This window comes from Ipomoea triloba, chromosome 15, assembly GCF_003576645.1.
Source record: "Ipomoea triloba cultivar NCNSP0323 chromosome 15, ASM357664v1".
In the NCBI taxonomy this organism is placed as follows: domain Eukaryota; kingdom Viridiplantae; phylum Streptophyta; class Magnoliopsida; order Solanales; family Convolvulaceae; genus Ipomoea; species Ipomoea triloba.
In genome coordinates, this window is record NC_044930.1 from 23805929 (window position 1) to 23831507 (window position 25579).

Sequence of the window (25579 nt, forward strand, 5' to 3'; positions counted from 1 at the left end):
ATTTTATCACACAAAAGTTTAATATTGACACTTAGGGCCCGTTTGGTTCGCGGAAAATATTTGAAGGGAAGTGGAAGTGAAATTCCGTCAAAAAGTAGTTACTAAGAAGATATATTCTATTGTTTGGTTGGTGGAAAAGAAGTTACTGGGAATAGAGATTCCACTGTTTGGTTGGATTTAGAATTATAAGGAATAATATGTAAAAAGACATGTATACCCTTATTATTATTATTATTATTATTATTAATGTTGTTGATGAGCTTCTTTTTTTTTTTTTTTTCTTAACCCATTTCTAAATTTTAACCCATTAGCCCACAACCCATTAGGGCATTTGATATAAGGCAACAGTCAGGAGATCCTCCTTCTCACTGGCGAATCCATTCTCTGCTGCTTCTGCGAATCTGCTGCAACATATCAATGGCATCGAAGAAGGCAACAGAGGAGGATCGAAGATGACGAGCTCGTGGTCGGTAGTTTTTTCTTTTTTTGTTGTTTTTTTTTTCCTCTTTTAATTTGTGAATTAAAAATTTTAAGTTTGTTGTGTGTTTTGAGGATGAAGATGAGTTTCTTGTTTGATTAACTTGGATTGATAGCTTTTTTATTGTTTTTTTTTTTGTTTACTGTTTTTTGTTAATAAAAATCTGGGTTTGGGGATGAAGATGAACTGGTTGCTATCAGCTTGAAGTAGTTGAAATCAGGTGGGGTAGAAACACAGATCTTGGTAGTGTAATTATGAGAGAATTGAAAGGGTAAAATAGTCCAGCCAATCCAATTTTTCTTCCCACCTGTTACGGAAAACAAAATACCAGGTCCAAGCACAGAATTTGTTTTCCTCAAATATGAGGAATTAGTTTTCCATTGGAAAATAATTTCCATGAACCAAACATCATAAAATGAACTTTTCTGATGTTTTTAGGAAAACATTTTCCTTGGAAAATCTTTTCCTGCCAACCAAACATGCCCTTAGTGAAGGAATAGAAAATGAGAGCACGTAGAACTCTCTCTCTCTCACTCTATATATATATATATATATATATATATATATATAGAATATTAATCAAATGCGGTCTTGTTATTAGGTGCGGTCATGTGGCCTAGCGTTGGATTGTGTTGATCTGACGGTGGAGGTTATATATTAGGATTCAGGAAGTTTAATTCGCGTAACATAAGTGGGGGCTTTATGGTAATTGTAAGTGGAAAGGTAATGTTAGAGTACAGAATGCACCAACAAACGTATTATTAAAACACACCATTCAACGTACTAAAATGCACCAGTTCTTAGATTAAAACACACCANATTAAAACACACCATTCCCCACCATACCAAAATACACCACTCAATTCAAATGCACCAACAAAATTAAAACACACCATTCAACGTACGAAAATGCACTAGTTCTCAAATTAAAACACATCACTTAACCACCACACACCAAATGAAACTACTCTTGTAAATTCACCACCATGTGTAAACACACCATTCTACGTTATAAAATGCACCACTGGACAAATTAAAACACACCATTCCCCACCATACAGAAATACACCACTCAAATTCAAATGCATCAACAAAATTAAAACACACCATTATACGTTATAAAATGCACCAGTTCTCAGATTAAAACACACCACTTAACCACCACACACCAAATACACATACTATTGCGAATTTCACCAATATTATCTCAAATATGAACCAGATTAATGTTGATAATGCACAGATTATTGCGAATTACTCCATTCTCGTTTCTCTGTTGGAGTCGACCTATGCGTTTTGTTCAGAACGGAGCGCTCGTTGCTGGTGATGGAGTCCCTTCTACGCTCGTCAGGTGTTTGTTGCTCAGTGCTCGTCGACTTCAAGTCTGATCTCCATCGTCGTCTGATCTGATTTTGAAATCGTAGTGATTGTCAACATTATCCTTCTCGTTCGCGTAGCTAAAGATGAAGCGTCTGTATTGTTTGGGTTAATATGAAGCCTTAGATCATGGGATCTAATGGTGTAGATCAGGCCACACAGCCGCACGGGGAGACAGGCCGCATCTGATGGGGCCTCTATATATATATATATATATATATATATATTCCCAAATGGTACTATGTACACATAATGTATGTAAGCAACCCAAATAAAGACAAAAAACATTAACTATAGTGAATCTCAGTACACGTTCAAGTGTTCAACCCACGTGAATTCAGAATGCAAATCTTGTCTCGAGTAATCCGCGGCGCAACACAAAACAAGACAGCGACAGCTTCTACAGGTCCATTACACCAAATACATGAGACTTGCCAGCTTCAAAACCTAGACCCTTTTCGTTAGAAAGGATTAATGAGTGAAAGAAGGTAGGAATTTAAATTTTATTATTTGGTAAATAGAAATAAAATTATTAAAAATTTTAATTATAGTGTTTGGTATATATAATAATTGATAAAAGGTAATATAAATATCAAAATGTTTAAACGCAGGATTATTAAAGACAATTTGATCTTCACACTCCAAACTTTGTCCCATATATATATTATGAAATTGCAATTTTAAAGTAGACTTGAGATTTGCAATATCAAAGCCATAACATTCACAACCTGCTAGAGCTGGGGGCAGGCAGTACAATTATTGGAATAATCACAACTGCAGTATATAACAAAATATTATTACTCCGTATATCATCATACAAGTCTAGAAGTACTACCTCTTCTCTTCAATATGTGGATCTCCCATCCCCTTCTGTGATCACATCCTTGAATGCACCACCACTGGGAATCATGGGTAGCACATGTTCTTGATGAGGCACAATCACATCCAACAAGTATGGCCCAGGGGTGTCAAGCATCTTCTGAATCGCGTCCCTAAGATCGCTCTTCTTTGTCACACGAGCACCCGGTATATCACAAGCTTCGGCAAACTTCAACATGTCCGGGAATATTTCAGTCTCTTTAGCAGGATNAAAATGCACCACTGGACAAATTAAAACACACCATTCCCCACCATACCAAAATACACCACTCAATTCAAATGCACCAACAAAATTAAAACACACCATTCAACGTACGAAAATGCACTAGTTCTCAAATTAAAACACATCACTTAACCACCACACACCAAATGAAACTACTCTTGTAAATTCACCACCATGTGTAAACACACCATTCTACGTTATAAAATGCACCACTGGACAAATTAAAACACACCATTCCCCACCATACAGAAATACACCACTCAAATTCAAATGCATCAACAAAATTAAAACACACCATTATACGTTATAAAATGCACCAGTTCTCAGATTAAAACACACCACTTAACCACCACACACCAAATACACATACTATTGCGAATTTCACCAATATTATCTCAAATATGAACCAGATTAATGTTGATAATGCACAGATTATTGCGAATTACTCCATTCTCGTTTCTCTGTTGGAGTCGACCTATGCGTTTTGTTCAGAACGGAGCGCTCGTTGCTGGTGATGGAGTCCCTTCTACGCTCGTCAGGTGTTTGTTGCTCAGTGCTCGTCGACTTCAAGTCTGATCTCCATCGTCGTCTGATCTGATTTTGAAATCGTAGTGATTGTCAACATTATCCTTCTCGTTCGCGTAGCTAAAGATGAAGCGTCTGTATTGTTTGGGTTAATATGAAGCCTTAGATCATGGGATCTAATGGTGTAGATCAGGCCACACAGCCGCACGGGGAGACAGGCCGCATCTGATGGGGCCTCTATATATATATATATATATATATATATATTCCCAAATGGTACTATGTACACATAATGTATGTAAGCAACCCAAATAAAGACAAAAAACATTAACTATAGTGAATCTCAGTACACGTTCAAGTGTTCAACCCACGTGAATTCAGAATGCAAATCTTGTCTCGAGTAATCCGCGGCGCAACACAAAACAAGACAGCGACAGCTTCTACAGGTCCATTACACCAAATACATGAGACTTGCCAGCTTCAAAACCTAGACCCTTTTCGTTAGAAAGGATTAATGAGTGAAAGAAGGTAGGAATTTAAATTTTATTATTTGGTAAATAGAAATAAAATTATTAAAAATTTTAATTATAGTGTTTGGTATATATAATAATTGATAAAAGGTAATATAAATATCAAAATGTTTAAACGCAGGATTATTAAAGACAATTTGATCTTCACACTCCAAACTTTGTCCCATATATATATTATGAAATTGCAATTTTAAAGTAGACTTGAGATTTGCAATATCAAAGCCATAACATTCACAACCTGCTAGAGCTGGGGGCAGGCAGTACAATTATTGGAATAATCACAACTGCAGTATATAACAAAATATTATTACTCCGTATATCATCATACAAGTCTAGAAGTACTACCTCTTCTCTTCAATATGTGGATCTCCCATCCCCTTCTGTGATCACATCCTTGAATGCACCACCACTGGGAATCATGGGTAGCACATGTTCTTGATGAGGCACAATCACATCCAACAAGTATGGCCCAGGGGTGTCAAGCATCTTCTGAATCGCGTCCCTAAGATCGCTCTTCTTTGTCACACGAGCACCCGGTATATCACAAGCTTCGGCAAACTTCAACATGTCCGGGAATATTTCAGTCTCTTTAGCAGGATTTCCCAGGTATGTATGGGCTCTGTTTGCCTTGTAGAACCGATCCTCCCACTGAACTACCATACCCAAGTGCTGGTTATTCAACAGCATAATCTTAACTGGAAGATTCTCCACCCGAATCGTAGCCAACTCCTGCACATTCATCGTGAAACTACCATCGCCATCAATATCCACAACCACTGCATCAGGTCTTCCAACGGCTGCTCCAATTGCTGCGGGTAGTCCAAACCCCATCGCTCCTAACCCACCGGAGGTCAGCCATTGACGAGGCCTCTGGTACTTATAGAACTGAGCAGCCCACATCTGGTGCTGCCCAACGCCAGTACTAATTATAGCATTTCCATTAGTCAACTCATCAAGAACCTGAATGGCATACTGAGGAGGAATGGCATCCCCAAACGTCTTGTAACTCAAGGGGAACCTTGCCTTTTGCTCCAACACCTCCTGTATCCAACCCGAGAAATCCAGTTTAAGCTTACCGCTCATCCTCTCCTCCAACACTGAATTTATCCCCTGTAGAGCCAACTTTAAATCCCCACAAACAGATACATGGGGCTGCTTATTCTTCCCAATCTCAGCAGAATCAATATCAATGTGAACAATCTTTGCTCGACTAGCAAAAGCCTCTAATTTACCAGTCACACGGTCATCAAACCTAACTCCAAACGCAAGCAAAAGATCACTTTTATCAACAGCATAATTAGCGTGCACAGTCCCGTGCATTCCCAGCATTTGAAGTGAGAGCTCATCTGAGCAAGGATAAGATCCAAGCCCCATTAAGGTACTGGCCACGGGAATCCCTGTAAGCTCTACGAAACGCCTCAACTCCTCACTTGAATGTAAACTCCCTCCCCCAACATACAGAACTGGTTTTTTGGACTCAGAAATCAGCCTAATTATTTGCTCCAAGAGCATTTCGTTTGGTGGTTTAGGCAAGCGAGACAAATATCCAGGCAATCTCATAGGCTGATCCCATTCGGGGACAACCAGCTGTTGCTGTATATCTTTCGGAACGTCAATCAAAACCGGGCCAGGACGACCCGATTTCGCGAGGAAAAACGCCTCACGGACAATGCGAGGGATATCCTCTACATTCAGAACCAGATAATTATGCTTTGTGATCGAACGCGTTACCTCAACGATAGGAGTTTCCTGGAAGGCATCGGTACCGATCATCCGCCGCGGCACTTGTCCGGTAATGGCGACAATCGGACAGCTATCGAGAAGCGCATCGGCAAGGCCACTGACGAGGTTGGTGGCGCCGGGGCCGGAGGTGGCGATGCAGACGCCGGGAAAGCCGGTAGCGCGCGCGTATCCCTCAGCGGCGAAGACGCCGCCCTGCTCGTGACGGGGGAGGACATTTCGGATGATCTTAGAGCGAGTGAGCGCTTGATGAATCTCCAGGGAGGCTCCTCCCGGATAAGCGAACACGTCGGTAACGCCTTCCCGCTCCAGAGCTTCTACGAGGACATCGCATCCCTTTCGCGGCTCATCAGGCGCAAATCGGGAGACGAATTTCTCCTTTGGAGGAGCCTTAGGAATGGCGGAGGAAGAGGACGATGGTAGAACACTGGAGATCAGAGAACGGCGGCGGCGGCGGCTGGAGGAAGGAAGAAGAGGAGTGGTGGTTTCGCCGGAGTTTTGAGGAAGACGGAAAGTAAACCTAGGAAGGATCTTCGGAGATTTGGAGGAGAGAGAAGTCCGATCGGAGACGGCGGCGGAGAAGGAAGGCTTAGGAGTAGCAACGGCAGCCGCCATTGTTCGACGCCACGGTATGCTTCAAACTTTCAAAGAGAGAGAAAAAACTGGCTAAAACTGAAGCCCGAAGGAGACGGGATTTTAATTTGCCGCAATTCATAAGTCGTTGAATGAAAAGTCTATAATACCCTTTGGGCCACAGATAAATTTACTTTGTTCCCAAAAGTATGAATCCCACTCCAAGGGTCCCGAAAGGATGTAAATCACGGTAATATAATTGAACATAAAGGTTAAAGTTTTGACATATTATGCACAATAAACTCTCTCTCATTTTGAGAAATTATTTTTACTGTGTTGCTGACGAGACTCGATCAAAGTCATTAGTTTTAAACTTCACCTTCGTGACTCGTGTAATCATGCGGGCCATGGATAAATTTATTGAAACTCTGAAACGATGAGGAAAAATAAACAAGAAAATGGTAGTTGGGCTTTGTACTAAAAAAATTGGATGGTGTCTTCTTGAATGACACCCAATGTTATAATACTACTCAACTTTATTACTTTATTTACCATTAAAAAAACAATACCTGTATTATGTATTGTTGTAATGGTCCATGGAGTACGGAATTTAGACAGTATTATATTAATAATATTTTTTATACGTAATGTGTAAAAATATATACTTAATATTAATACTCTATATTAAAATTTTAAATTTGTTTAGATTTTAGATATTTATATTATCAAATAATAATAATAATAATAATAATAATAATAATAATGTAAACTATTTTTATTATATTTATATTTTAGAAAATAAATTATATATTACTCTAATATATAATGTCCATATACTATTTCTATTAAAGATGATATATTTTCCTTTTATATTAAATACTATTTCTATTGAAGAAGATATATTTTCCTTTTATATTAAATAAAAAAGGTAAGGAAGACAAAAAATATTTAGAAAATATTTAGATATTAAAGTTTTAATTAAGATAGATTGTGCCACTTTCTAAATTAATTAAAAAAAATATTAAAAACCAATCTACCAAACAGAGCCTACTTGTTATTGTGTAGCAACAAATATTGTAATACATAGATTCAAAAAACATGTTCAATGACTGTTTCTCTACAAAAAGATGTTACAAAATGTATGTGAATTATTTATATATCCTTTTTACTGCTAGGACCAAAAAAATACAAGAAAACGAATACTCATGCCCAAGCACTTTACTTGTTGTATCCTAAACTAATTAAGTAATTAATATGCCTTGCAATCCACCTCTTTAAAGGATTTGATTCTTGAATGCTGACAGCATCTTTGGTGAGAAGAGCAAAAGAAATGCCAAAATAGAGCCAAACACCACTTTAATAAGATATCGCATGGGATCCATGTCAGTTTCTTCGGTTGTAGTTGTGTTGGATGTAGACGACGACATTGCCATTGCTGATGGAAGCGCTTCGATCACTGCATCTGCGAGATCAGTGATGAAAGAGGAGGTGCAATTCAAAGCGGGTACCCGCCCCCAATTTACAACTCCAGATTCAAGTGCCAACTCTTTGTACTCCATATCGATCTCTTCAAGAGTCTCTATGTGCTCACTCACGAAGCTGCAATCAGAAGCACTGTGTTATCTACAACACACACACAAGGGGAGACTCGAAATGGAAGATGGAAATGACTAAATGAGACCAATCAACAATTTGGGGTGGGTATAAAACGCAGGAAAAGAAAACTATGTCACATAAAAATTAAGATTTAATTTTTGTTACATGGTTTACTCAAGTCTGTTTTTATGAAATATCTGCCATACAATTGAAGTATAATAGTCAAACACAAAGTTCACCCATATATATATATATATATATATATCATATCATATCATATCATATCATATCATATCATATCATATCATATCATATCCAATAGAAGTGTAGTAAGTCTAAACAAGACAAACTGCAAAGTACAATAGATTCATACCTCACTGGAACAGCCAACAGAGATTTCACACCTTTCTGACCAAGTTCAACAAGAACTTCATCAGTGTAAGGTTTCAGCCACTGTACAGGTCCAACCCGGCTCTGAAATCAGTAGGAAAGAACCAAATTTAGTTCAAGGGATAAAAATAGTTGAAACCCCACCTTGCCCATGACAGTAACTACTACAGTAAATTTCTAATAATTTCCACCACCCATTAAAAAAAAAAAAAACCAACCTGGTACGCCAAAGTATGATCATTATTAATTTCCCTTGCTTTCAGTTCTTGCATGATCAGGGAAATGCACTCTTCCATCTGATCCCTGTATGGATCACCTGCCTCCTCAACATAACTGACAGGTACTCCATGGGCACTGAAGAAAATTCTTGCCTAGATATACAAGAAACAATGTGTTATAATTATAATGAAAAACATCTACAATTCTACAGTAATCACAAATACCCTCTTTGAGACGGAAAAGGGAAAAACCTACAATAATAGATAACACTGTAGCAACCACAAGTTCATAATAATCATATGGAGAAAACAGAGGATAAGAAAGTAATGCACCTCATCGGGCTCTGGAAATTTTTGCAACTCCTCCTCAATCAAGTTGGCCATGGACTTGATGTAACCTTGGCGTTGATACCAGGACTGTATGATTGCCACAGGTAGTCTAGCCAAATATGGATCACTCCTGAAAGCACACAGGTTTATTATATCATATTACCAATCTAACCAAATGTAGATGCATGCATAATTTATTAACCTGACAAAAGCTTGAACGAGGAATTACCCGAAAATATTCTGAAGAACACGGATGCTAGATCCAGTTGTAGAGATAGAATACTGAGGATACAGTGGCAATACAACAAGCCTTGTAATTCCATCCCGTTTTATCTGTCATATAGGCTTACAAGTTAATAAAAATCAAGATAAAAATACTTGACAAGAAGTATAAATTTTAAGCTACTATAAAAGAACTGGTGAAAAGGAAAAATAGATGCAAAGAAAACTAAATATCCTACTAGGTTACAAATAAATAAAACATGTATGTCTTTCGAATCTACAAACCAAATGTTTCATGCAAAACCAGAAAAATCTAATCATATTTGTTTGACAAAGGTAACATGTGTACAAACACTGCCAAGTACCCATAATTTCAACATACATGGGACACATATTGGCTATGTGCCTATGTTTCTCAAAAGGATGCAGTAAGCAAAAGAAAACTTTGAATACACAAGGAAAATGAATGTAAATGCTAAAAAACACAGTAACATCATTTTTTTTCATGACTCTTAAAACATTTCATTAAAACATGCAATAAGTGGTATGGAGTATAACTTGTTATACAGTAGTATTAATTCATAATAAGACTATATTGGAGCACTCGCTTTGATGAATTGGCCATATTTCTTTATAATTTTGGTATTACATACAGAAAACTAGTATCACATATACAACACTTGAGCTGTGAAAAGAATATCTACTGCATTTCCTTAAACTTGCCTGTTGAACAGCTTCCTCAGTGAATGGGTGCCAGTATCTCATTGCAACATAGACATTAGCAGGGACTTCCTTCTCTTTCAGTGCCAATTTTAATGCATTTGCCTGCAAGGATAAAATTTTGGAAGTTGAAATACTAAAAGCATGCTTTGTATCATAGAAAGAGACAGCTTTCTTCTCTTTCTTCGCAGAGACACAACTACAGGTTAGCAGAGAATGCATACCTGCTCGTCTGTAATCCTACGCAAAGGTGAACCACCTCCAATGGCAGCATAACCTTCCTTACTTTTGGGAGCTCGGAGAGTGGAGATTAGTTGTGCCAATGGGCGCTGAAGGAATTGAAATAACCTGGGGAGACGTATGATATCCTGTACCACAAAAGCTGAATTATCAGCATAATACAACACTATGCAATCTTCATTTTTCAAATTCACCCAATAAATATTAAATGAAATGGACAAAAATGACTATTATCATACAGGATCAGCAAATAAATTGAACAGGAATGGTTGAACATCATGAAGTGTATCCGGCCCTCCAAGATTCAAAAGAAGCACTCCAATCTTTTCCTCTGCTGTATGTGAAGGAGCTTCAATTACACTTCCAGGATATGTGCAGACCCCAACAGAGCAAAATGTCTTGCCAATGGGTTCTCTCTTTTGCAGTTGGCAGTGTAGAGACAATCCTCCAAATACACGGCTTTTGTTTGCAGCTGACTTGGAACAAATGCTTACAGATGCCTCATGAGAACTACAATTCATTTGGCATTCTCCATATGAGAGGTTTAAGGTAGGAGTCAATCTAGTCTGGGGGCAAGAGCTGCAAAGGCAACAAGAAGGACTTGGAAGTTGGAACATTTAGGTCTATAAGAAAGAAAACTAAATCAGCAAAAAACATTGGGAAAGGATCATTACATCACATTGCTTGCCTTTATGGTTGTACACCCACAAATAGTTGCAAAACTCTAAACACCTAATGACCATAATTGTTAATTAAAAAAAAAATTGTTCCATTTTGGAGTAAGATTTGCACAATAATTTAAATTGCATAACTATCTTCAGTCAGACAGTTACAATTGTCAAGAATACAACAAGAAGCAACTCCAAAGAACCTATATCTTATTCTCTTTATTTTTTGTGCTGCTGCTTACTGATATCACAAAAATGTCAACTTACTTAAACCCGTACTAACAATATGCAATATGTACGCATTCATAGCTGAGAAATTGAGAATAAAAAAATTGATCTGGTAACATGGAATAAACTCTCTACAAATCCTACTACTACAAATTTATCCTTCTAATCATAACAGGTTTAAAAGCTTGTCCTTTTTGACCATCAATTTGATTACTGTTACTGAAAAAACAGTCAATTTTCAAAATTTTAAACATTAAAAAAAAATCCACCAACTTAAACACCATAAATAGCTTTCATATGGAGGCTTGAAGCTTTCATTCCAGGTGAGCATCAAAGCAGAAGAGTTCCTTTTTTTCAGATATTAAAACAAATCTCCAATATAACACTTACGATCAGCTTCATATTAACCAGGAATTTAAAATTGATCCACGAATAAATAATCAGAGCATTCCAAAACTCCAGGAAATCACAAACTAAAAATTATGCACACAGAACAAACGATAGAATCGCGCTGAGATTGAAGCTTACAAGGAAGAAGACGAAACGTTGGTTCTGAAACTGCGGAGATTCATCCTGGAAACGACGGAAGAGCTCGCGACTGCGTCCATTTTACGATCTTCTACACACAGCGATCGAATGCACTCTCTTATACACAGAGAAAAAAGAAGAGGAAAAAAATGAGTACTCGATATAATAATAGGGTTTAGAGTTTTAGGTGAAGTTGCTGAGTCAAAGAAAGGAGAAAACGGAGAAGACGTATTCAAGAATGGAGGCTTAAGCGTGTAGAGTGTTCCAAACGCGCCACCGCTTTTCTTGGAAAGTGGTTGCGTCGGGGCCCTCTTAAACTTCAACGAATTGATTATAGAAATTCGGTACACGATTAAAGTCAATTTTAGTTAATTCATTAATTAAAGGCTTCAGTAGTCAGTATCCATCCCTGTCCTATTATATATAAAATAAAATTTTTAGCATGTTAAGTGTTTTTTTTAAAACAAATCTGTTAAAATATTCTCACAAAAAATTTATATAAAATTTTTTCTTTTAAAATTAGCTTACTAATATATAAAATATTACTTTATAAAGTACATATAAATAAAAACCTCGAAAAGAATATAAAGAAATCCACTTTTGGTAAAAAAAAAAAATAAATAAAATTATAAACAAATTCATACATATGAATCGCATGCATGTTCAAGAGAAAATAAATTTATAAAAAATATTTAAGTAGAGGATTTTTACACCTTTTCGTAGATCTGAGGCCGGTTGATCTTTTCGATTTCCCCTCAAACTTCCGTTTATTTTGGGAGAGAATCACCAATGTGTATTGAGGCAAATTATTGCATGGACCATGGTCCACACAGCTGTGTGGACCAAAAATAAAAAGTACATCATTTTTGTACTGAAAGTACATTATTTTTGTACTGTAGGTACATTATTTGATAGTATATATCAAATAATGTATCTTCAGTACAAAAATAATGTACACTAAAATAATGTACTTACAGTACAAAAATAATGTACCTTCAATACAAAAATAATGTACTTTTTATTTTTGGTCCACACAGATATGTGGATCATGATCCATGCAATAATGATTGGTGTATTGAAATGTGGGTTAGTTTTTGTTTTTATATGGTCGGGTTTGGGCTTGGGTTTTAGGCTGTGTGTAGGGTTATATATATTAGAGTAGATTAGAATGGATTGGGCTGCTGATTTTAGTATAACAACTTTTATTGTGTATTTTTTTTAAGCAATATTTTCTATTAATATTTCAATTTTCTTTAATTTTTGTTTTAAGGAACTAATTTTAAACAATTATATTTGGGAAGTTTAATTTCTGTTATTAGAATTTAATATATTATATAAATGAATTGAATTATATTGTTATATTGTTATTGCTATTTAGAATTGAGTAATGATGTTTTTCTTTTGTTTATAGATAATATAATTTATTCATAAATGAATTTATGAATAAATAAATTAAATTTTTAATAAATAGAGATATTAAATAGTTTTAAACATATACTATGTAGTTTAAGCATATACTATGTATTAGTGGAAAAGGCATAGTATATAACCCTACACACAGCATAATATTACTATATTAGTATATAACCCTTCACATAGTATATAACCCTACACTAAGTATTAGTTTAAGCATATGCTATGTAGTTTAAGTATATAACCCTACACTATGTATTAGTTTAAGTATATAACCCCACACTATGTATTAGTTTAAGTATATAACCCTACACTATGTATTAGTTTAAGTATATAACCCTACACTATGTATTAGTTTAAGCATATACTATGTAGTTTAAGCATATACTACTAATCGTAGAAAATGCAGTCGTATTGTCCGGGAATAAAATCTCTACTGAACGAATTCAAACTGCTACAATACATGCACGGAATTTCAATTTGTTTAGAGTGTGTAACAAATTGATATGATTTAACAGATGTTTTCTTATAGCCAAGGGACAATTTCAGTGAAAACTAATTACCAATTTGGTCCCTTGACTATAGCAGAATTACCAATTTGGTCCTGATTTAACAGATGTTTAACGGAAAAATAAACGGAGGACCAAATTCGTTAAATTTTTCAAAGTCGGGGGACTTAATTGGTCACGAAAAATTGTTGATGACCTAATTAGTAATTTCACAATAGTTGGGGACCATTTTGGTAATAAACTCAATTGATATCTACTCCGTTTACTGTGTTGACAAATTGTAAATATTACAATAAGTTGTATATATCAAATTTACTGTTCTTTGCCATAACGTTAATAGTTTTAACAACATAACATAATTTTCATATTTTAAATATTTAGTCTGTGCATCGCACGGATAACATACTAGTTATATATAAAATAAAATATTATATTTAATCTAGTTCATTTACAATTAAATTGATAGAATTTTATTTTTGGCACTATTAAATTTGAACAATTATTTAAAAATTTATATATTTGATAAAATTACTCTGCCAATTAAGGGTCCATTTGGAAAAAAAAAAAAAAACAAAACTTTTATAAGTTATTTTCAAAATTTTTCCTTGTTTGGATATTCAAGGAAAATAAAGTCAAAAGTAAATATTCATTTTAGTCAATGAAAAAAAAACTCAATTTGGTGAAAATATCTTCTTAAATTTTTAATTGGAAGATATTTTTTGAATTCTTTATTTTCTCATATTTATCTCCCTCCTCTCTCATATCTTTTTAAACTAGTTTTTAAACTAAACTAGTTTTCAGATTATTATTATTACCACCAACACCACACAACCACAATTATCACCTCCACCACTAACACCGCCAACACCATGAATATTTTTGTAAATTTCTAAACGGACCATAAATTTATACATAATTGACCTCATATAGCATTATAAATTTATAACATAGGTAATATTAAAGGAATGTTTAGTGCTTTTTCAATAATTAAAATTATAAAAAGTAAATTTAATGAATGTAATTTTCGGAAAAACAAATTTAAGAATTACATTTTTTACTTTCACATGTCACAACATTTACCAAATATTGATAATAAGTATTACTTTTCTTATCCGCATACGCAACTCAGTTAATCAAAACTCACAAGGATAAAATTTGAAAGAAGCGTAAAATCTTGAAAAATAAATTCAGAGATTGAGTTTCACCAACAATAGTGTAAGAGCAACCTCTCAAATAGTCAAAGTGAAGGGCTCTTTGTGCACTTCGTAATAACTTTCTTACCTTATAGTTAATTTCTTTACTGAGTTCAGAGACTGGCTTCTGTAGAGGTCATTGGGCTGGATTAAGAATAATTTAGCCCAGAAAACAGAGCCCAACTAGCCCAATCTTCTGCCCTGTTCAAGCAATAAAACCTATATATTTTTAGTATATTAAATTTTTATTCTTAATATATTAAAAGTTCATTTTTAGAGTATTCAATATATAAAAAATAAGTCTTCAAAAAATGAATATTCAATTGAATGAACTTTGTCTATGATATATTTTATAAAGTTAACCATGGTATAATGATTTTCATCAAATTATATTGTAGAATATGATCCACATTGTATATACTACAAATAAATGTTCATTATTAATATACTAAATATTCATTTTTAAAGTATTGAAAAAATTCATTTTATTTAATATATCTAAAAATGAATATTCAATATACTAAAAATGAATATTCAGTAGTTTTCAAAAAAAGAAATGAGTATCCAGTATATTAAAAATTCACCTTATATCGACTTGCAAGGTGAAATATAGTACTCCGTATAATGATTGAAGCAAAAGGTATAAAGCACAGAACTTGGTTTCTGAAGCTTATTATATATGATGAAGTTCCAAATCCAGAAATCAGAATGTTTCGAAAACTGTGCATCTTCTCAACTCAGTTTTGACGATTTAAAAGAGATGCTGCTTTCATATCACATTTTCACTCACTAATTTGTCTTGCAAACCCTAGCATTATATTTGGTCAGTGTTGCTTACAGCCCAGGCAATGGGTACTGTGTTGTCACAGCTTCAACTCTTCTGCGCAGACCTGCAACTTGATCCGCCAACGGGAAGTCTGGGGACGTAACGAATGTCATGAAATCTTGGAGCTTGGAACCCGACGCTAATTTCTTGGATTCGAGAGTGATTTGCACGCCCTCGTGAATGAAGTCTGCAACTGCCGTGAATTCATTCTCGGTGAAACCTCGGGTGGTCATGGCTGGTGCCCCAATACGGATGCCACCGGGGACTAGCGCACTTTTATCACCTAGATAATCAAATTTGAGGTTGTGAGTACAAGGACATAAGAGAATGACAAATGTCAAATGTCTCAATCTAATTACACCCCACCCACCGGGTACGGAATTCTTATTGAGTGTGATCGATGCCATGTCGAGGATTTTCTCCACTCTAGCACCATCAATACCCTACATTGACATTACAGTTAATTTAAGATTTCTAGCAATAAAGACAAATTAAGTATGATAGTCGAGGATGGTAGTATGCAAACAACAATAATATATAATCCACATGATTTTCCGAAAGCTAGTACGATATATATATTTATGGCAAGTCAGCAAGCAAACAAATTGTTGAAAGAAATGCGTGTGCACACATACAAAATGGTCTCGGCTGAAAGAAAAATGCGATAGAGCAAGCAAGGAACTTACCATGGGTCTCAGATCCACAAGAACCAAATGATTGTCACTTCCGCCTGATACCAGTTTGTATCCCAACTCCGTTAAACGGTGTGCAAGAGCTCTACAATTGGAAACTACCTGCACAACATATAAATGCTTTAAACTTCTCTGGAATGCGGGGCACAACACAATCAAAGGGAAAAAAGATGCAGTACCTTATTCTGGTAGGCCTTAAATTCAGGAGACTTTGCATACTTCAGGCAGACGGCTAAACCCCCAATAGTGTGATTATGTGGACCACCCTGCCAGGATAGACATGAATTGGTTTCTAAGATAATACTACCGAGAAGAGAGAATATACAGTCAAAGATAATTTATAGTGAATTAGTAGGCGATGACTATCATAGAGAAAATCTAACTGACCTGTAAACCAGGAAAAACAGCATTATTAATGGCAGTTTCTAGATCAACTCCGAGAACAGGATCCTTCTTGAAAAAGATCATACCGCCTCTAGGTCCTCTCAAAGACTGAACAAACTTGTTTAGGTTAGATAATTGGATGACAATATTATTTGGAGTGCACGGTAAAAATATCATACATTCTGCCGCTAGTACAAAAAAAATTCATTAACAAGAACATGAAATTCAATGGCAATTCATACATGAAAGTAAAAGAACTGGAGAAAACAGGTTTTCTAATTTAATTATGTTAATTAGACTGTAGAAGGGTTCAAACATTGCCTTATGTTTTATATGCATAAATCAACAAGGAAGAAATAAATAGACTTTGACATCAGATTGACCACATGCCAACATGGTAAACCCTAATAAGGAACATTAATTGGTGCAAAAAACCTAGGATAAACTGAGAAAGATTAATATATAAATCAACTTCACATAGCGATCAATATAGTTTTGCAAAACTTCATGTCCATTAAACAAAAAGCATAGCAGAGTTACTGTCATGTTGTAATGCACTTTTCCACTTAACAAACATATCTCAAATTCATCCTGGACCAAAAGCAGCTTTTCCAAATCAAGAACAAGTTCAAAAAATCATAGCTTGAGACTAGTAGGCTACTCTATTGCAAGAAAGTTGAAACTTCACCTTGTGGGTAGTTGTTGTAACAATGTCACAGTACTCAAAAGGGTTAGCAACCACAGAGGCAGCAACAAGCCCACTGATATGAGCCATATCCATCATTAGAAAAGCACCAACACCATCTGCTATCTAAGGATTTATAGGAAGCCAAGTAATTAGACCCAATCGAACAGAAAAGGAACAGAGGAAAAAATATGATACCACCTTTAAAAGATACAGAAGTAAAATAATTTTTTTAAAAAAATACCATATGACTATACCTTTCTCATTCGAGGATAATCAAAATCTCTAGGATAAGCACTAGCACCAGCAATAATAAGTTTAGGCCTAAAGAGTGTAGCAGTTTTCTCAAGCATGTCATAGTCAACAATGCCTGTATAGTATTCAGGAAAATATGAAATTAACTAACATTCAAGTTCATTCCAGAATAAGTTTTTGGTGAACAAATATAAAGAAGAATCCACACCTGTTGATTCATCCAGTCGATAAGGCATAGATTCAAAATAAATAGATGTTCCAGAAACCCGTCTCTTGGGAGTCATGAATCCATGGGACAAGTGCCCCCCATGAGGCAAGTCCAATCCCTAGGGCATGATAATGTCAGAAGATTTTCAATCAACTGAAGGGAGAAAAAGGAAGGTATAAGTATATAACAGTAACATTTACCATTATTCGATCATGTGGATTAAGAATGGCAGTATAAACTTCAAAATTTGCTGGAGAACCAGACAATGGCTGAACATTTACGCCCCATTTGCTTCCATCTAAGTTAAATGCTGCCAATGCCCTTTGTTGACAAAGAATCTCTAGCTCATCAATGTATTCATTCCCACCATAGTACCTAAAACAAAAGAGAATAAAAGAAAAAAGGAAAAAAAAAAAAAAGGGATGTTCGTGAGAAAAGGTCTAACACAAGCGACATACAAAAGTATGTAATTGCACAGTTCTCTTTAACAGGGAATTTCACCTTTTGCCAGGAAGTCCTTCAGAATATTTGTTTGTGAGGCAAGAGCCAACTGCTTCCATCACTGCTCGTGATGTGAAATTCTCTGAGGCAATGAGCTCTAAGCTTCTAAATTGACGATCTTTCTCTTTGTTGATAATAGACCGGACTTCAGGATCAGCTTCACTTAAATCATAGTCCAGGAAGCTGCTACCAGCACCTAGAAATTGGAATTTTCAGCTCCATAAGTATTTTATTCCTTATGTAAGCTCCAGTAACAGGTATGTAAGAATTTATATACTTCAGTTTCAATCAATAAAGGCACTGTAATTAAAGGGAGCACCTTTCATCAACTACAGAAAGTCAAGAAACAAGGTTTGCAACAAGAGTATTCGTGCAGAATAAGGATGAACCGAGCACCAAAATATGCAATACCAGAGAAGATATGCCCTATAGTAACTAACCTTGCCAAACCATTCTTACACTACAATTTGTCATGGATAAACTATAAACCGGATAAATTACAACTAATTTATTTCATCCTTCAGGGTACATAAACTAAAATTTGAGTACTTGCCTCCAATTTCCTGCACTGAAACGGAAGAGCTCGACCTCCCAGTGGCCAAACTTCCTTCAAGTTGGGTCGCTCTACAGGCCCACACAGAATAAACCCTAACTCTATCAGGATTCAAACACATTCCAGAGCCTTTCAGAGGAAAAGCAGACCCTTTTTTCCAAGCAGGTTGCTGAACAGAACCCATAACCGCGGCACCACAGCAAGCTTTCATATTGCCTTAATGATACAGCAACCAATAACTCCCCTAAATTCACAAAAAAAAAAAAAAAAAAAAAAAATCATAATCAGATATGCATAACATGTAATTCATTTGTTGAAAACAAATGTTTGAACACTCAAATCATCGTAACAATTCATGTCTTTCATTTCCAGCTTTTGACTCTTAAACATATACCAATACAAACCGTTCCTAGAACGATGATATGTAAAAGAACAGCTCCAATTCGGATAAAAAAGAACTGAATGAATAATATTCATATAATTTGAATTAAGCAAACGAGATTACCGGTCAGAGTTGGTTTTGCTTTGCTTCCCAGTACTACTGTGCTGTCCAGAACCCTAAAGTATATAATATGGGTAAGTGAAGAAAGGGAACCCTAGCTGAGCTGTACAAAATACAGCGTGACTGATGGGAAATTTTTTCAGATATCTTTTTGGCATCGGAAATTACAAATATTTCCAAATATATAATTATTTTTTGATTTATGTAATACAAAATTATTTAAAATCTAATTATTTTTTTATATAAAATTTATTAGTTATTAATAATTTGTAACTTACCTCATTAGTGACATGTTTGGTTCATAAAATAAGTTGGGAATAGAATAATATTGAAATAAATATGTTTCATTGTTGCATTGCAAGAATAGCCATTTCTGATTTCTATTGGTATTAGCTATTTCCGAGTTTTCAAGAATAAGTTTTTTTTTTATTGTAATACCAAATCAACCCTTTATACTTTAGTATATATACATATCTTTATTTATTTATATTAATGACGGTAAATATGGTACTAGAGAATATAATTTACAAGCAAGTAAATTGAGACAAATAGAATAGCATGTATTAGGGATGGAAAAGGGGCGGGGTGACGGGTCCGTCCCCGGGGAAAAGTTCCCCATCCCCGTCCCCGCGGGGAATTTGACCATCCCCGGTCACAGTACACAGTATGTATTCCACAAATTCACAGTATTCACAAACTATTATAATTGTTATACAGTATATACACAAACACAATACACAGTATGTATTCCACAAATTCATAGGACACAGTATGTATCTATGTATTCACAAATTCACAGTACACACTACACAATATGTATTCCACAGTATGTATTCAATAATATATTCCAATATATACAAAGTATATAGACACTTACTTGTGAAGACCGAGTAGACTGCGAGTCTGTGACCAGAAGTCTGCGACTACTGCCTGTGAGGCTGCGATTGGAGGCCTGGAGCGTGAACGGCGATGGTGATGGAGGAGGCTGCCGGCTGGAGCGTGACCGGCGAGGGCGGCGATGGAGGATTGGAGGGCGGAGGCAACAACCCTGCGTGAGAGACGAGAGTGGCAGTGAGCGACAGAGTTGAAGAGGCTAGGGTTATTAAAATTTATTAAAACAGAACTGTTGTTTTTTTTTTAAATAAACGAACTGTTGTTTTTTGGCTAGAAAACACTTCTATTTTGAAATTTAAAATTACAATTATTTTTGCCTACTTAAGTAATAACAAAAATGCTATATATATTAATCTAAAAACATAATAAATGTGAATGAAGGTTATACCCCTCATTTATGTCCGTTTTTCCGTTAAGGTTTTTTGTACATTATGCTATAAAAGTTGTACTACATAATATGTTAGACAAATATACCCCTACCGTTATAACTTCCGTTATCTTTTTCACTATTGTTATTATGCACATGCATCCACCATATATTTTCTTATCTTCTTCAATAATAATAATAATAATAATAATATACACATTAAATATTATAGTTATATATTAGTTATTTTTTAAAATATAAATATCCAATTTATAAAAATATTTTACATTATTATTTACTATATTAAAATTTAAATAAATTTAAAATTTTAATACAAAATACTAATACTGGGCAACTATATTTTGCGCATCACGCATAAGAAAAACTAGTTTAATTTATAACAGTGATTACTTAAGATATTTATTATACCATGAATCATAGTCTCCTTTTAAAAGTAAACTAGATTAATACTCATTATATTCTTTTTCAATTTAAGTTCAATTTTTTTATATACAAATAAAATTAATATATAAAAAAATATATCATTAAAAACTTGTAAATAACACCAATATTGATATTTTTATTTTAATGTATTAAATTAATATACAATTATATTAAATCATTATATTATATTCATTTTCAATATAATATTGGTTATTTTCAAAATATTGTAGATTAATTTTTTACAATACTATTGCAATATATAATTAGAATTAACATGGAATTACATAAGTCAAGTAGGTTTGAGAAAATTAATTAATGAGAAAAGGGTAATTAGAGAACCAAAAGGAGAAAACAACAAACTAATTTCAATACACAATCTTTTTGTACAGCAATTCAAAATTATATATGGGTGATAGTGTAAATACGTTGTGAAGCTCCAAATATGTTCGAATTGATGGTGGGTCGTATTCAGGGTTGTAGTGTAAATACGTTGTGAAGCTCCAAATTGTCATATCTAGGTCCTGTTACAGTCTGCTTGTTGGTTTAAGTCCCCTTCTAGTATTGAGCTGACACGTGTCGTATGATATTTTTTGAAGTATGAATGTTGGAAACAATGTGAAAGATTGTGAATCTTGAATGCAGGTGATAACCTATCTGGTTCCTACTTTGTTTTAAAACAAATTAACCATTTGTATTTATTACTGTATTAGAAACATAATAAATAACAAAAACAGTGCAGGAAATATAAATGGAACCAGGATATGTTTACGCAGTTCGGAGTACTTCTCCTACGTCTGTGGGGCCACACAAAGGTGAAACCCAACTCCACTAGATGATCAAAGATGTTACAAGGTTCACCAAATATCCATCCACAATGATGACCTAATCTTTTACACCTACAAACATCACCATCTCCTGAGTTGGTAGTGTGTCAACTTCTTCAGCTTTCCCGGGCCAATCAATAAGCCTTTCACTTGATGTAGTAAACATGACCACAGTACAAAACTAGTCTAAGAAACCATATTACAATGATCTTGAGTCTGTATTAGTGTAACAGACTATACATAGTAAAACAGTAGGCTAAGGCTATAACATTAGAGCTTAATATTAAAACAGCAGGGAACTTGGCGATCGTTTGTACGAAATCAGCAATTGAAATTCTGAAGCTTCAGCTCTATTTGTACTTGAATTCCTGAGCTCCTTTCCTGTATTTAATCTCCTCAATTCAAGGTAACTCACTCAATTACATCTCCCCTTGATATTCTCATCTCAAACATTTTTGTTTGAATAAATATAAACCACTAATCCATGCAAATAAACAACACTAATAAAAACTATACCTTATTCATAATTAATTAGGCCACTTAATTAACAAATAAATTGCCAATTAAAAACTATACATTAATTTCTCTAACATAATGTAATTTTTTTAGCAACTTGGTGTCACTAGACCACAAGGTCATTGGCATTTTAGTAAATGTTTAATCCATATTAATAGAATTTTTTTTACAAGATTTTAGTTTCATTAACACAACTAAAAAGGTGAGAGAAAAAGGCGGAGAAGTTTTTTTAAACATAAAAGAAATAAACAACACACAACATCAAATTTCATATCTTTGTTAAAATTTTCTCAATTTATTAAGCATGTTATTTTCTTCCTCTCATAAAATCTCGAATTTCACATGATTTCCCTATATTTATTATCCAAAACTATTTTTCAAACTTATAAGGGCACACTCATGTGAGAACATGCCCTCAAAAAAATATAAATCAATCAAAGGCATTCATCTGAGAAGATCTAATAGCTCTAAAGTAAGGAGAAAGAAAAAAAATACAATGTCATTTATATAAATAATTCAAATTTTAAAATGCATTAAGCAACACTATAAAGTGCACTTTAACAAAACTACAAAGTGTATTTGTTGATAAATCTTGAAAACTAAACCCAAAGCTAGATAATAAATATTAAAATTTTAAATAGTAATTAAAAAATGAAATCCTAAACCCTAAGCTAAAAAAAATAAATTAAACCATAAACTCTAAAATGTGAAGTCTAAGTGCGCTGCTTCACGTTCACATTGAATGCACTTCATACTATTGGAGAGTGTCCTTTATAGTATTGCTAGGTGCACTCTAAAGATAAACTATAAATACTAAACTCTAAAGTCTAAACTATTAAAATAAAAACACTAACCCATAAATTTTAAAATGTGAACCATTTCACTGCACTTTCACATATTACGAGATGCACTCTGTAGTGTTGCTAAGTGCACTTAAAGTTTGAGTCGTTTATAAAATGTCACATAATTTTTTCCTTCTCTCCCTTTAAAGTCGTTATATCTTCCAAAATGGACAACTCTAATTGGTTCGATGTTTTCTCCTCAATATAGGTTCTTATTTGATAACCATACACACACTATTTGCATCTCATATATAATTATTTCATCAAGTTGTTGAAGGCATACTCTTCTCCAATGAGTCATTTTTCAAAAAAAAAAAATGATGCTAAAACTTAAGTTGAATGAGCACTTTGACATTTTGGTGAAGAAATGTGTTTAGTAAATGTAGTTGTATGAATTAAAATCAAAATCATTAGTTTAGAGTATTTGTAGTTGGTTGTAATTTCACAAGTATTGTGATGGGAGAACAAGACAAGATACATCATGGACTCATATTTATTAAGGGATAATCTACAAATAAGTCACCCTATTATTTGGGAACAAGCAATTAGGCCATCGAATTCAAACAACCCTCAAATAAGCCACTGAACTCAGAATAATAAAGCAATTAAGCCATTAAAACCAGAAAAAAGTGCAATTAACCCATTTTCAAACTTTCTGGCAAAAATTTCCGACGTCCGGTAAGAATTTTCGACGACTGGCGAGGGCGACCAGAAATGGTCACCCTCGCCGAAAATTCTTGCTGGACGTCGGAAATGGTCACCGGTGCCGAAAAGTTTAAAAATAGATTATTGCACTTTTTTTTTTAGTTTTAATGACTTAATTGTTTTGTTTTTCCGAGTTCAGTGGTTTATTTGAGAGTTATTTGAGTTCGATAGCCTAATTGCTTGTTCCCAAATAGTAGGGTGGCTTATCAAATATAAGTTTAGGTTCATTGTAACAATGTTGCATATCCATTAAAATGGCACCAATTGGTTAATATTTTACTTAAATATGCTTCATGCACTTTTACAACTCATTTAAATTGCTTGTTGTTACTAAAAATCATGCCTGCTTTGTACTTGAAATCATGATTTTTCTCATCCCTTCCCTAATAAATTACTTGATCCATCAATATCTAAGCTTGATCCAATGCTTCTAAGCTTATCTTTTGATTCTACCGTCTATTTCCCCCTCTCCATCAATTTCATTCAATCCAACACTAAGAATATTATGAGTGGATGAATGACCAACATCAAGAGTTTGATCAGCATCACTACTTTCATACACAAAGTCAATAATCTCTTACCCTACAAAAGTTGATCTCTCAACCCCTGGCCCCAAATGGTTCATTTACATTTTTAGTAGTAACATAAACTTCATCACTGTCAAATTCAACATCCTCATCATTGTTGTCGTTACCCTAATTAGTTTCGGCATCCCTATTTGGCTTCATATCACCATCTTCATCATTGTTGTTAACCCTAACCTCAAAATCATTTAGCCAATCAAAGTCTTCACCCACATTAAAATTTTCAATTGCTACCGTACTCTTAACAACATTAACTTCCTCTTTATTTGGCAAGATATCAATTAACTACTACTTTTTCGATATGCTGCTCAGTTTCTATATGTTCAACCACTATTTCTACTTCACTATTTTTGGCATTCCATAAACATCTTTCTAAGCTTATTAACTTTAACTACATTCGATTGTTCATATTTATACAAAAAATTGATTAATTCATTTAAGTTTGGACATCCATGGCGTTACCAATAAAATAATAGACATTTCCTCTCACATGAACCGCACTTTCACATAAACAACAAACCACCATGTGCCACATCACATTCACACATCTATCCAAATTTAGTACTAGGGGTTTTACTACAACACATATAGGTGAGAGGTCGATTTATGCCCAATAATGTTCTTGAAGTTATTGTTTTCTTCTCCAAACGAGTCACGGACTTGGAAGTGTTTGCCTAATTAGACATTGAAAGCTTAGGGATTTTAGCAATCTTTGATTTGAAGGGAAATGTTTTCGATTTACTATGGAATAAAGGGGAATTGAGTTAGAATGCAGCGTAGTACTTTAGATTGTATCTTTGTCTCTGAGATTTAATTATGTCAAGGTAACACCAACTTTTGTCACTTCGTTGATAATTGAATGGTTAAAAATAGATACAATCATTACTAAGAGAGTGAGTGAGCACTAGGAGAAAAACTCATGAACCAAATATATCATTTTCTCAACATTTATTTAAAAATAATTTTTTGAGTACTACTAACTCTGTTATAATGCAGTATATGTTCATAACTACTTTCTCAATCTACTGAAGTACAAAGAGTCAATACCGCCTCCAATCAATTACTTAAATCATCTTGTTTTGCTATCATTACAACGAACACAATCCGTTAACCGCTAACCGCTAATTTTAAAAAAAAAAATTGTCTGCAAAATAACCACCATGAAGTACCTAAATAGCTGTTGTAGGGGTGATTCGAACTCTTACTATGATTTACAC

At 34.4% G+C, this 25579-nt stretch overlaps 3 protein-coding genes across 6 annotated transcripts; all 3 read right to left on the minus strand.

Annotated features, from left to right (window-relative positions):
- Positions 1 to 2471: 2471 nt before the first annotated feature.
- Positions 2472 to 6418, minus strand: LOC116006760 (acetolactate synthase 2, chloroplastic-like). 3 transcript variants are annotated; one of them, XM_031247249.1, is made up of 2 exons: positions 4592 to 6418; positions 2472 to 2924 (listed from the first exon to the last, which is right to left on the minus strand). In XM_031247249.1, the coding sequence occupies exons 1-2, from the start codon at positions 6365 to 6367 to the stop codon at positions 2700 to 2702; spliced, it is 2001 nt and encodes a 666-aa protein (XP_031103109.1). In that variant the 5' UTR covers positions 6368 to 6418; the 3' UTR covers positions 2472 to 2699. The 3 variants fall into 3 exon arrangements, with proteins under 3 accessions (XP_031103109.1, XP_031103108.1, XP_031103107.1); XM_031247248.1 differs by having other exon boundaries at positions 2472 to 2912; positions 4580 to 6418; XM_031247247.1 differs by lacking the exon at positions 2472 to 2924 and having other exon boundaries at positions 4149 to 6418.
- A 941-nt stretch (positions 6419 to 7359) lies between these two features.
- Positions 7360 to 11876, minus strand: LOC116007010 (ferrochelatase-2, chloroplastic). The gene is made up of 9 exons (XM_031247563.1): positions 11466 to 11876; positions 10281 to 10620; positions 10026 to 10169; positions 9805 to 9906; positions 9089 to 9192; positions 8863 to 8989; positions 8530 to 8682; positions 8295 to 8395; positions 7360 to 7924 (listed from the first exon to the last, which is right to left on the minus strand). Exons 1-9 carry the CDS (start codon positions 11543 to 11545, stop codon positions 7600 to 7602), a joined length of 1476 nt encoding a protein of 491 aa, XP_031103423.1. The 5' UTR covers positions 11546 to 11876; the 3' UTR covers positions 7360 to 7599.
- Positions 11877 to 15223: 3347 nt separating this feature from the next.
- Positions 15224 to 20283, minus strand: LOC116006961 (serine hydroxymethyltransferase 3, chloroplastic). Of its 2 annotated transcripts, XM_031247502.1 has the most exons (13): positions 20064 to 20283; positions 19190 to 19242; positions 18685 to 18928; positions 18132 to 18327; positions 17831 to 18005; positions 17631 to 17748; positions 17425 to 17537; positions 17171 to 17293; positions 16486 to 16590; positions 16278 to 16364; positions 16093 to 16200; positions 15777 to 15849; positions 15224 to 15689 (listed from the first exon to the last, which is right to left on the minus strand). In XM_031247502.1, the coding sequence occupies exons 3-13, from the start codon at positions 18893 to 18895 to the stop codon at positions 15415 to 15417; spliced, it is 1584 nt and encodes a 527-aa protein (XP_031103362.1). In that variant the 5' UTR covers positions 18896 to 18928; positions 19190 to 19242; positions 20064 to 20283; the 3' UTR covers positions 15224 to 15414. The 2 variants fall into 2 exon arrangements, with proteins under 2 accessions (XP_031103362.1, XP_031103361.1); XM_031247501.1 differs by lacking the exon at positions 19190 to 19242.
- Positions 20284 to 25579: the final 5296 nt, after the last annotated feature.

Coding starts and splice junctions, on each gene's coding strand:
- LOC116006760 (XM_031247249.1), bottom strand. CDS start 6,367: ATGGCGGCTGCCGTTGCTACTCCTAAGCCTTCCTTCTCCGCCGCCGTC. Junction 2,925..4,591: donor ATCCTGCTAAAGAGACTGAA/ATATTCCCGGAC, acceptor AAAGAGACTGAA/ATATTCCCGGACATGTTGAA.
- LOC116007010 (XM_031247563.1), bottom strand. CDS start 11,545: ATGGACGCAGTCGCGAGCTCTTCCGTCGTTTCCAGGATGAATCTCCGC. Junction 9,193..9,804: donor CTGAGGAAGCTGTTCAACAG/GCAAGTTTAAGG, acceptor CCTATATGACAG/ATAAAACGGGATGGAATTAC. Junction 8,990..9,088: donor GTTCTTCAGAATATTTTCGG/GTAATTCCTCGT, acceptor GTGTGCTTTCAG/GAGTGATCCATATTTGGCTA.
- LOC116006961 (XM_031247501.1), bottom strand. CDS start 18,895: ATGAAAGCTTGCTGTGGTGCCGCGGTTATGGGTTCTGTTCAGCAACCT. Junction 16,365..16,485: donor CTGTTTTTCCTGGTTTACAG/GTCAGTTAGATT, acceptor CTATCCTGGCAG/GGTGGTCCACATAATCACAC. Junction 15,690..15,776: donor CAATAAGAATTCCGTACCCG/GTGGGTGGGGTG, acceptor TTGATTATCTAG/GTGATAAAAGTGCGCTAGTC.